The following is a 12,700-nucleotide window of genomic DNA, read 5'->3' on the forward strand; positions in this document are numbered from 1 at the left end:
AACAAATGCACGAACATCATGGCCTCACAGTTCAGAATTCCTTGGAACAAATTCTGGTCTATATAATTGAATTTATGTTATTTATTTGTTTCTTGTTCACAGTTTATCTCAAAGGTCAGCAAACTATGGCCCAGAGGCCAAAGATGCTGCCTGTTTTTAAATAATCTGCAAGATAAGAATGGTTTTTACATGTTTAAATGGTTGATAAAAATAAAAAGACAAATATTTCATGGAATATAAAAATCAAAAATTTCAGTACCCATAAATAAGTTTTACTGGAATACAGCCACACTCATTTGTTTACATATTGTATAGAGCTATTTTCACAGTATACCATCAGAGTTGAGTAGTTGCTAAAAAGACCACAGGGCCTCCAGACGATGAAACATACACTATCTGGCCCTTCACTGAAAACGTTTGGTAACTCCTTGTTTCTCACTAACTAGAAAGTAAAGTCCATGAGGGCAGGGCCTTTGTCTTGATTGCTGCTTTATCTCCAGCAGCACTTAGACTGCCCCTGGCATTTATATCTATGGAAGGTTGATAAGGTATTATGAAATGAGCTCTAAGAAGCCAAACAAAATGGGTCACAGTTGAGAACGTCCTTCAATTACACTGGTCCTTACAGGATATCTTAATGAGCACAAGAATGTCACTGAGGAAAGTGGTACTGCTTTCATCCACTAAAATGTTAATATGTAAGTATACATGAGAAGCAGCTTTCCAATTTTTTAGTAGTTTTCAGGTAGTTTTAAAATAGCTGAGTTTGTATAATATCAAAAATGCAGCTAATGTGCAATTAAGAAATTCTGCAATTCTTCTGCAATACAAGGAGAGGATTGTAATAAAATGGAACGGACTTTTTTTTTTTTTTAATTCTGCAGTTCTACAATACCCCAATCTAATAATCAGACTGATGTCTTTTGGTAGAAATGTATGAATATCATCAGTCAACCAGTCACTCCAGAGCACCTGGACACCCGCTCTTTATTTTTGTATTTATATTAAACATTTCCCATATAGAATAAACTCTATGAAATCAATTCATGAAAACAAGCCTGAAATACTTACTATATGTACAATTCTCTAAAGGTACCAACTGTATCCCGTAATGAGTACAGTCCTGTAAAACATCCTAGACCTGCACCCCACAGCCTACCTGCCTATCTTGCTTTGTGATCTATTTTCACAATGAAAAATTAGAAAGCTTTCTTCATGTTGCTGCTTCTCGTAAATGCCTAAATATTAACATTTTAGTGGATGAAAGCCGTACTAATTTTCTCAAGGACATCCTTCTTTTCATTAAAGGAGACAAAGTTAAAAAACAATTTTTTCATTATCCATAATAAGACTATTTACATTTTGTATTAAAAAAAAGTTTAGTTTTCTGGATTAGCTCTCATACAAAAGAATGATTGGAATTGAGGAAGGAATCATATCCTCTGAAAGACATAAGTAGGTTGGCAGAAACAAGACACAGAGTTTCGAATCTCATGCCTAACATAATTCAAAGAAGGTACGTTATAAATATCTATTGAATAAATAGCTGACTCAATCAGTTTTTTTACTCCATATTAGAATTATTAGTTTTAACACTGGCTAACATGAACACATGAATTACTTATAGTTCAGAGTTAAACCTTTAGCCATAAAAGGTATTGTCTTATTAAAGATCTCCAAGTTTTTCCTGGGGAAAAAAATAGATCATAAATCTGATTCCCACTTTTACTTTTACACCTTCCCTTTATTTTCTTACCCAAGAGTCTACCGACGAAAGCCAAAGGTAACTGCTAGTTTCAGCTTCCTGATATTCCTCATTATTTTTTTTAAAAAAAGCCTCACTGCATCTTTTGGGACATTCTAAAAACCATGGTAGGAAAACATGCCAGATACTCCAATGGACTGACAAAGTGAGACTCCTAAGTGCAGGGTTCTAATGCTCAACTTTAGCATTATCTTCTTCAGCCTCTTAATCAATAAACATACTTCACTGGAGATTTCACAAAGAATGAATACAGAAAATCCCTAACAAATAGGGTCTATAACAACTAGCACCAAATAGTACACAGAATAAAATTCCTGCCATCAAAAAACCCACAATCACCAGATGGTTGCTGTTTCAGAAACTTAAGTAGTCTGCAGAGAATCTAGCTTTCTTAAGTAGAATATCCAAAAAAAAAAAAAAAAAGGATAGGCATGGTAAGTACCCAGAAACAAAACAGGAAGAAAGATCACTCAAACTCCAGAGGGACATTCCAAAGTTTCACTGTAATTCACACCATAAAGCGGGGGAGAGGGAGCAGTGGAGGGAGGAATCTGAGTGTTACGACCTTAAAGAGAAATTTAAAATCAGCCTCTCCCCCATTTTAACTCTAGATTAAAATCCCCAAAGCTGTGGGGCAAATACGTCAAAGCACAAAGAGAAGTTTAAGAAATAAATTCTCACCACACCCAGCTAAGCACAATAGAACGGTTCACAAGATCCAGGTTCTGGTCAATCCTCTGCCACAATCAGGAACAGCAAGACACTCAATACAGATCTGCTAAACTAATACTCTTCACTAAATCCTTGAGGGTAATAAATAGATGGACCAAGTCTACAGTCAGGCAAATAGTTTCATCTCTGAGGGTTTCAGGTTTTACATCTGTAAAATTCCATGATTCAAAATTCATGTTTCCATTTTAAATAAGATGAAAAACAAGGTTATGTGATACTAAACCAAAAAAGTATACTATGTATTAAAAAATTCCAATGTCAAGTCTTCCGTTCCCATGTTCTTCTATATTTATAATCAAAGGAAAGGAAGCAACTGTAAAATACAAAGCATTGAACAAATTAACTCTAACAGTAAGACACATTGCTGATGTCATTAAACCTAAAACAAAGTACCAAACCTATTTTCAACCCCTCTTAAAAAAAGATCTGCCTTTAACTTTTCTAATACATCTCTAATTTGTATCTACATAAATTCCAGTACATTAAAATGACAAATATTTATTTTTCTCCCCAGCAATATGTCAGATGGGTAAAAATACACAGCCTATCAAAAATACACATTTAGAAACTATGAAAATCTAACTTTTTTCATTTTACCACACCTTCAGGCCCAACTTATTAGTTTCAATTCTGCTCTTGCTCTATTTCCAGTCAGTTTCACTTCTGAATTTTCTGCCACAAAGTTAAGAACTGTGATCTTGTGGAGAAATTTTAAAGTAAACACTAAATGAGAATAAAGCTTTTCCTTTCAAAGCAAAACTAAACATTTCACAGGAAACACAAAGAAACCAAAAAAAAAAAAAAAAAAAAAAAGACAAAACTTGAAATTCCTGATGGCATTTTGTCACATAAGAATAATGATTTTAGGATGCTGATGTCTTCTTTAAGTTTCCAAAGCTTCCTCATATAGTGGTATTTACAAGAACCAAAGCAGCTCAAAAACTGCCATTATTTTATTTTATAGATAGACACCTATATATTACATTTTGTTCTTTGAGTCACAAGGGACTTAATAAATATTTGTGGAAGGGATAAATACACATGGCATATTACTGTGCTGCATGGGGCATATGTTCCCAATAACATACAGCTTTCTCTCTGCAATCAGTGGACCAACAAAATAGATATTTTTTAAAAAATAAAAAGATTATTAAATTAGATTAACAAAAGTAAATAATAAATGAAAAAGTAAATAAATACGTAAAGGGGAAATATATATCACAAGTACCTAAATTAAGCTTTATATCTGCTTTTGTGCTTCTATTTTTTTTCCTGTATATGTTTCAATCCCATGGAATCCAATCTTTCTTTCCTCTCTTTAGGCTGTCAAGTTCTTCAAAGGAAAGATCTATATACAAAACAAAATTAAAAAATAAAAATATACTAAGTTCCTATTATGTAATCAGCACAGGTGCTGTAAGAAATAAAATATAAGGCATGATGGTCCCAAACCTTGAAGTAACCTAAAACTTTTCACCAGAAACCTGCAAAGAAAGGGGAATCAAAGATCTAGACTGCAATCCGTGTTGACACTCTGTGTGACTTTTTTAAAAAGTCAAGAAAGTTACCTAGACCTTAGATTCTTCATCTGTAAAATCTCCTGATATAAATCTCCCATGCAGAGGAAGTTCAAATAATTTATGTGTTAAGTTTGGCAAGATGGAGAAAAAAGAGAGAGACTTGAGCCAGGCACTATTACAGCCAAGAGGCTTTATTCCACCAGCATGGAGGGGAGATGGATTCAGATCAGCTCCCGGCCCCATACAGGCTAGCAGAGGCTTTTATAGGGTTTGAAATTGCTTTAGGCACTTTGTAATAGTTTTTGCAGTTTTTCTCAGAAAGCACCGGGTCTAAGAGATAGGGACGGACAAGGAGGAAGAGAGCGGAAAGTTGCTTATTATGGCTGCACTGATGTTAAGCTGACCATGAGGCCTAATATTATGTAGATACTCTGCCCTCAAGGAAAGGGAGCATAAATCCCCACTTCTTAAATTTGGGCTCCATATAGTGACTTTCCTCCAAAGAATACAGTATGGAGGGGTAAGACCAAAAGAGTAATCTTACAGCAGAGAAACCTGACAAACACTACCTGTGATACTGTGATTTATAATAATAAATATATATCGTAGTCTTTGTCTCCAGTTCCTGGCACAGAGCTCCTAAAACCCTTGTCATTTCCTGAGCAACAGGGGAGCTAGGAGAATCTTTTCTTCTAATCTTTGTCCTTTGACTCCAGTGCCTGACACAGAGCACCTAATCCGTTGGAATTTCCTGGGTGACAGAGAGTTCTAATGAGATCACTCTTGGTTGGCCCCTGGATCAGGGCTGGTCACTAGGAAGACCAAGCCATGATTAGAGGGGCTGAAGACTGAGTTACTAATGGATCATACCTATGTGATGAAACCTCCATAAAATTCCTCAAACTACAGGGTTGGGAGAGCGTCCAGTTTGCTGAACATGTGTAGGGTAGAGTGTCCTGAGAGGGCATGGAAATTTTGGGCCACTTCACCCATACTGTTCCCTATGTATGTCTTCCACTTAGCTGTTCTTTTGTAATACTCTTTATAATAAACCAATAAACATAAGTCAAGAGCTTTCCTGAATTCTGTGAGCCACTCTAGCAAATGACTGAACCTGAGGAAGGGGTTGTGAGAAACCCCAATTTATAGCTGACTGGTCAAAAGTTCCAGAAACCCAGACTTCAGATTGGCATCTTCAGATTTGCATCTGGAGTGGGGGGCGGTCTTGTGGAACTGAGCCTTTAATTTGTGGAATATGACACTAACTCCAGGTAGATAGTATCACCCTATTAGGGTCCACTGGAGAATTGTTTGGTTGCGGGTGTTGGAGAACCCTGCACATCTGGTGTCAGAAGTGTCGTGTTCAGAGTACACGGCTACTTCAAAAAATTAAGTGTTAAAACAGAAAAAGATAATATGAATCCTTCCACGAACTTTTTGAAATACCCTCATATATTAGGAGAAAACTGTTTGTTTTTCCTATAACACACTACCTCAAGGGGTGATGATGAAAGCTAACAATAGTGGTAAATCATGTCAGTAGTAACTCGATATGATATGATGAAAACGGCACGTTACCACTGAGGCCTTCCTCTCGTAACCCCACAACCCCAGTCTAACCATGAGAAAAACCATCAGAGTAATTTCAATAGAGCGGCATCCTACAAAATACCGACCTGTATTTATAACTATCAAGGGCATCAAAAAAGAAAAGTCTAAGGAACTGTCACAGCTAAGAGGAGGCTAAAGAGACAGGACAACTAAAAACAATGTGGCGTTCAGGATGGGATCTTGGCACAGAAAAAGGACATCAGGTAAAAATTAAGGATCCATCAAGAGATGAATGGATAAACAAACAGTGGTATATACATACAACGGATTATTATTCATTCTTAAAAGGCATGAAATTCCTTTTTTTTTTTGCATAGTACATTTTTTATTGGTTATGAATATTCATGAGATACAAGCTCATTGTCACCACTGTGCCCAAGCTGTGATGACCAGATCCATACTGGTAGCATGCCCATTATTACAAATTGCGATTATACCCCATGTCCCCCACCCAATTATCTCTGACCTCCCTCCCCACTCCCCTTTCCCACACTCCACTTCGTATGCCTAGGTCTGCTCTCTCCCTCTGCAAGTACAACACACCACTGTGGTCTTTCCTTCCCTCTTTCTCTCTTAGTTCCCACTTATGAGTGAGTACAAGGCACGAAATTCTGATACAAGCTACAACATGGATGAACCTTGAAAACATTATGCTAAGTGAAATAAGCCAGACGCAAAAGAACAAATACTGTATGATTCTACTTATATGAGGTACCTGGAATAGTCAAATTCATAAAGACAAAGTAGAACAGAGTTTACCAGTGGCTGGTAGGAGGAGAGAATGAGGAGCTGTTTCTTGTGTACAGTTTCCCTTTCAGATGATTAAAAAGTTCTAGAAATGGATACATGGTTGTACAACATTGAACATGTTCTTAATGCCACTAAATTGTACACTTAAAAATCATCAAAATGGCAAATTTTATGTATATATTTTACCATAATTTTTAAAAACTAAGGAAATCTGGGGCCGAGCCCGTGGCGCACTCGGGAGAGTGCAGCGCTGGGAGCGGGGCGACGCTTCCGCCGCGGGTTCGGATCCTATATAGGAATGGCCGGTGCACTCACTGGCTGAGTGCCGGTCACGAAAAAAACAAACAAAAAAAAAAAACTAAGGAAATCTGAGTAAACTATGGACTTTAGTTAATAATATATCAATATTGGTTCATTAGTTGTAACAAATGTACCATATTAATGGAAGATGTTAAGAACAGAGGAAGCTGGGAATTTTCTATACTAACTTCTCAATTTTTTTATAAATGTATAACTGTTCTAAAAAACAAAGTCTATTTTTTTAAAAATTCAAAGTAGACAAAGGCTAACAAAATTAAATAAAAAATTAATTAAAAACATGAGCAAGCAATCAGAAAAGTTAATGCCAAGGACATAAACAAATTCACAAAAGAAGAAATTAAAATGCTAAATAAACCTATGCAAGGATATTCAAACTCATAGGGTTGTATAAGGATAAGTAAGTTCATGTCCTTAGTATAGTATCTGGTATACGATAAATGAAGCTATTAAAATATAACTAATAATTTTTAAAATGCAATTTTTTTTTTTTTTTTTTTGCAGCTGACCAGTACAGGGATAGAACCCTGGACCTCGGTGTTATCAGCACTGCACTCTAACCAACTGAGCTAACTGGCCAGCCTAAGAAATGTAAATTTAAATAATAAAAATATATGTACATATGAACGTAGTTCAAAAGTTCATGGTAAAATATAATTAAAAGATAATACAAATCTTTCCATGAACTTTTGAAGTACCCTTGTATATGTATGCATATACAGTATGTGTGTGTATATATATGTAATTTGTATACATGAAATCATGTTGGAAAACTTACGATGACCAAAACTGGCAAAAATGTGGCAAAACAGATCTGTCATAATTTGATGGTAGGAGTGTAAATAGGCACATCCTTTTTGGGAAAAACTTTGTCAATATTTTCTAAAGCCTATAATATATATATATATATATATATATACACACACATGCACACACACACACAATCCTTTGAATGACTTCACTGCTCAAAATTTATCCTACAGAAATATTAGTACAATTGTACAAAGATGTCTGTATATGGATATTCATTGCAACAACGTAATAGAGAACTGAAAATAGTCCAAAACTACATCAATAGGGTGTTAGTTAAATAAACATAATCGAGCATTATTATGCAAAATGTGGTAGATGTATATATACTGACATGGAAAACTGTCCAAGAAAAAAATAATAAATCACAAAATTTTAAAATCTTTTAAAAGGAAGGGATTAAACCAGGTTAGGAATACTTAATTAATCTGGGGTCTTCCATTTATACTTCAAGGGAAGCAAACCTGCATGCAAAAACTGTGTGTTTAGGCATATACGTAAGTACATTGTCTAATGAAAGAGTCCATAGTTTTTATTGAATTTTTAAAGAAACACATCTGCATTAGCCAACCACCAAAAATAAAAAGGGCTGCTGGTTAGCTCAGCTGGTTAAAGTGTGGAAGAAAGAGAGAAAAAGGGAGAGAAGGAGAAAGAGACAGAGAGAGAAAGAAGAGAGAGAGGAAAAGGAAAGATGTGATCCTCTAAAAGGGTAACTAAACAATCACTAAAAAGCCTCAGAACTCTGAGTATCTGAGAAATGTTGTTAGGTTGTTATACTCAAGTGAGGAGGAAGTCTTTGGGGGAGGAAATGCTCTCAATTAAGCTTTGAGGACATGTTAAATGCCTCTATCATAAAACACAAATTTTTATCTCAAGACTCCTAAATCTAAGGCTGTGAAGTTATTTTTCATATGAGCCTATATTAACTCCCTACTAAATTACAAACCTCAACCAAAAAATTAAAGAGCAAGAACAGTCTTAAAAATGCTTAAATTACAGTTCAAGTAAGATCATAAGAAGCAAAAGGAGACAAAGATTAAGCAGTAGTCCCATCTGACACAGTCAAGGAGCTGATATCAACTGTAGTTAGCACTTACACATGTAAAGGTTCAGGAGTTACACGGGCTTAACTTTTAATATAAGTCGATTAAAATAAGGCAAATAAATTAGGTCTTACACATAGTTTGGTGGGCTTTCTTTGCGTAAAAACAAGTCTTTTTCTAAAGGCAGACAGGGCAGGAGGACTCCAGTACTTTGGGAATAAATGTTAATTAATTAACATTAATTAATTAAAGTTAATATTTTAAATATGACAGCCACTTGTAGAATCAATAGGACTTAATGAAGATTGGAATAAATGAGTAGATAATAGCAAGGATACTCTCTATCCTAAAATGAAAATATACCTTAGAAAAGTGGCTCTCAACCAGGGGTAATTCATTAAGGGCATTTGGCCACGTCTGAACACATTTTTGTTTGTCAGGACTGGGGAGGTGCTACTGGTATCTTATGGGTAGAGGCCAGAGATGTGGCTAAAAATCATATAGCTTACCCCTATACACACAACCCCAAAATGTCAACAATGCCAAAGTTGAGAAATCTTGGCTGGGGAACCACTGATTCTATGCTTTGAGATAACTTTATCAAAGTAATCCTAAATGAACAGGATCTGTTTACTCGTTTAGAAATATTGACACCTTGCCAACTAGCATAGGATGTATTGAAATGCACGATTTTCAAAGTGTTATTTTTTAAAAAGTTAATAACTGGCTTTTCAATTTATCTAAACCACTGAAATTTTGCAAAGCCATAGGCAAAAAAAAGACATCAAATTAATGCTAAGAGAAAAAAGTTTTATACACACAGACCCCCTCTCACTTTCACACACAATACCTAGTGAAAGAAGCCAGACACAAAAGAACATATTTTGCATGATTTCATCTATATAAAGTTCAACAACAGGCAAAAATTGATCTCTTGCGTTAGATATCAAAAAAGTGTTTCCTTTAAAAAAAACAAAGGATAGGTGGAAGTGGGAAAGAACATAAGAAGAACTTCTGAGACATTAATAATTTTGTATTTCTTAATCTGGGTGTTAGTTACATAATTGTGTCCACTTTGTTACAATTCATCAAGCTGTGTACCAATAATCTGTGTATTTTACAGATAACACTTTCACAAATTTTTTTTAATATTATATATTTATATCCGAAAAACCTGAGCATTTTGAACCCAGAAAGCTAAATTAATGTCAACTGCAAAAGTAAAACTATTTTGTTATATAGGCTGTCTTCCAAGAATTTAAAAAGGATGACACCCCCATAAAGCTGTAAATAGCATACTCAGCGTTCATACAGCATTCAGCTGTACACTTAAGCCACTATATATCCCACGGCACCAATCCAAAAATTAAACAAACACTAACAAATGCAGTTAAATATATTCCATGGACAGTGTGTTTGGATTATTTCCCCAATGTCTAACTGCGAACTTTATCAGAGAACAAGCTCTATGAAGTAAATGATGCTTTCTCTTTCCTGATCCCACATGTTCTCAAAGCTCCCCAAGCTAAACCTCTCTTGGCCCCTCAACTCCTTATTATTTCTCCAGGCAGTTTCTAACAGTGCCCACTATTGCCTCTCCTCTCTCTCTCCTCCACCTCCCACACAAATGAAAATTCACATTAATGCTCATCCCAGAGACTGATCTCCCCAGCCAGACTTTTACCCTCTCCCAGAACCTCATAATACAATTTGAACCTCACTACCCTCAAACTCCCAATATCCTCCACAAACTCCCTGCTCAACAGCACCACAAAACCAGAACACATGCTATCTCAGTTTTTTAAATCCTCCTCTACCGCACAAGAAGCCTTTGCTTCTGCAAACAATTCTGCCTCCTTACTCAATGACCATTACTGTAGCTGTTATCTCTTCCCTCCCTCTTTCCTGTATTCAAATCCATTCCATTCTCACCTACTCTCTCCCCACACCTCTGCTTTTTTCTTTACGAATCCTTCCTAAATCTCAGAGGCAGGTATGGAAAGTCGGAAGAAGGGGATGAAGGAACTTGCTCTGCCTTGGGTGAAACTGGTGGGAAGGTTGCTCTAGGCTCTAGCAACACAACCACGTGCATGGACTACAGATTCTGAAGCCCAGCCCCATCACTTACTAATGGTAAGGCTTTGGACAAGTCTCAGTTTGCTCAACTGGAAAATGGGGATTATAAAAACAGCTATCTCACAGAATTGTGAGGATTCAGTTAACTAATGGCTACTGATTTGCACAAATCCAAAATCGAAATATCTCAATAACTGTCAGTTTCTCTTAGTTTCTCTTCTTGGAAGAATAAAGGGAGAGGATGAAAGGTACTTTAATTTTCTTTAATGGTAACATTCCTTCAAAGTCTCCTCTTGGGGAAACGGAGACAGGGCAAGAGATAGAAGGAGGGAAGACTTACTCCACATATATATGGGTGATAGAATTTTATCAGATCCCCAAATTCAGTGTTCCCTCTTTCTTATCCCCCTACACTGTGGATCCAAAAAGCCCTCAAAGCCCTTGCTAAACCATGGTGGGAAGACATGAACGGATACATCAAATCCTCTTTCCACAGCTTCTCATTGGAGTGAATAAAGTAAAAGAGTCCCCCTAATTACTAAAGTGCGCTCTTTGGTGGTGTGAGAATTAGGAAGGAACCCCAGAAGTGCCAAATGCATGTCTCTAGAGAGGCTGAGGGGAAGACTTCAGAACAGGAGAGACTCAAAGTAAATGCTGGAAACCCTGAAGTCGCCTCACTGCTCTGGCAGGAGAGTACCAACTGGTTTCTCCGCAAGCGGGGGTGACGGGGTGGGGAGAGAAAGGGAACACGCTTTCGCTGTGTCTCGTGGGACATCTGGGCTTCCCCGGGTCCCTCCCCAGGAGGGCTGAGGGGGAGGGTCTGCGCAAGGGAATCCCCAGCTCCCTACTGGAGGAGAGGGGCCTGGTCTGGGGCCCCCAGAGAGTTTTACTGGCTCTCTGCCTGACCCCCCCCACAAGCCTATCTCCTGTAACGGGATTCTCTTGGCACACGGGGATCTCCCAGAAGTTCGCCATCATTTGGACCCCTTCCCTCACAAGAGCTCCTGACAGCCTTCCTCACACCGGCGAGCTCTCCCGGCCACTTCCCTAGTCTCCCGGCTGGCACAGGGTCACCCGGAGCCAACAGGAGCTCCACGAGAGCCTCCCCCGTCCCTCCCGAGCGCCGCGAGCCCGCGGGCTTACCTGCTGAGACGGCAGCTCCACATGCAGGGCCCGCGCGGCAGAACCGGGCGGCAGCGCGGCGGCCTGGCCCGGGGGTGGCGGGGGCACCGGGCCCCCGACCGACGCCGAGGCGCTCATCTCGACCCAGGGGCCGCCAAGCGGCGGGGCAGGCGCTCTTCCGGCATCCGCCGCCGCCTCCTAGCCACGACCCGCCGAACCGTGCAGCCTAGACACCGGTCGCCCAGAGAGGCAGGACAGCCCTATCTCCCACCGGCCGCCGCCGCCGTCGCCGCTGGCTAAGGAAGAGCCATATTACCGCAGTGCAACCCCCCCCACCCTGCCGAGATCTGGCTCGCTCATTGGTTCCTCTCCTACGGGGGCGGAAAACAACCACAGCCGACGTCGTGCTATTGGGTAGGAGGTCTGTCTATCTCCGGCCGGAATGGGCTCGGGGCGGAGGGACTCGAGGATGGCCTCAATTGCGTCTGTCAAGCCCGGGTGAAACCTGGGGCGTTGCTTCTTTTTTTCCCAGTCTAATTGGTTATTAAACTACCAAGGGGCGGGGTCTCCTGGAGGAGACGGAAGGGCCATTGCACTAGATCGCTGTCAATAGTAAGCAAAAGGAAAGAGAGGCGGGGTCTCTATTAGGTAGAGCGCTCGCCTGGGCTTCGTGTCACGTGCAGGAGGCTGGAGAGTCACCTGATTAGTAAGCATCAGTCTTCTGAGCCACTTCCGCCCTAACCTAGTTGCCCCGGTAACAGGCCTCCAGTGGAGGGCGGGGACCCACGTGGCGCTAGCTAGGTTGTCATTGCTGGTCTGCCATTGCACTCTCCTTGAGCAGTCTTTTCCCCAGGTGTTCTCCTCAACGTGCCAGAAATAAAAGGGAATGCTTTATGTTTCAGCAGAGAGCCACCAGGCAGGATGCACTGAGACCCGAGACCCTTCGGCGGTCC

General features: G+C 39.3%; 1 protein-coding gene across 2 annotated transcripts in view; it reads right to left on the reverse strand.

Annotated features, from left to right (window-relative positions):
- UVRAG (UV radiation resistance associated) overlaps positions 1 to 12,073 on the reverse strand; it is a 303,565-nt gene extending 291,492 nt beyond the window's left edge. For both annotated transcript variants that reach the window (XM_063093326.1, XM_063093327.1), the window contains exon 1: positions 11,769 to 12,073. In XM_063093326.1, the coding sequence (XP_062949396.1) occupies positions 11,769 to 11,885 (117 nt within the window). In that variant the 5' untranslated portion in view covers positions 11,886 to 12,073. The remainder of the gene's footprint in view (positions 1 to 11,768) is intronic.
- Between the last annotated feature and the right edge of the window lie 627 nt (positions 12,074 to 12,700).

Source organism: Cynocephalus volans, chromosome 4 (genome assembly GCF_027409185.1).
Source record: "Cynocephalus volans isolate mCynVol1 chromosome 4, mCynVol1.pri, whole genome shotgun sequence".
Lineage (NCBI taxonomy): Eukaryota > Metazoa > Chordata > Mammalia > Dermoptera > Cynocephalidae > Cynocephalus > Cynocephalus volans.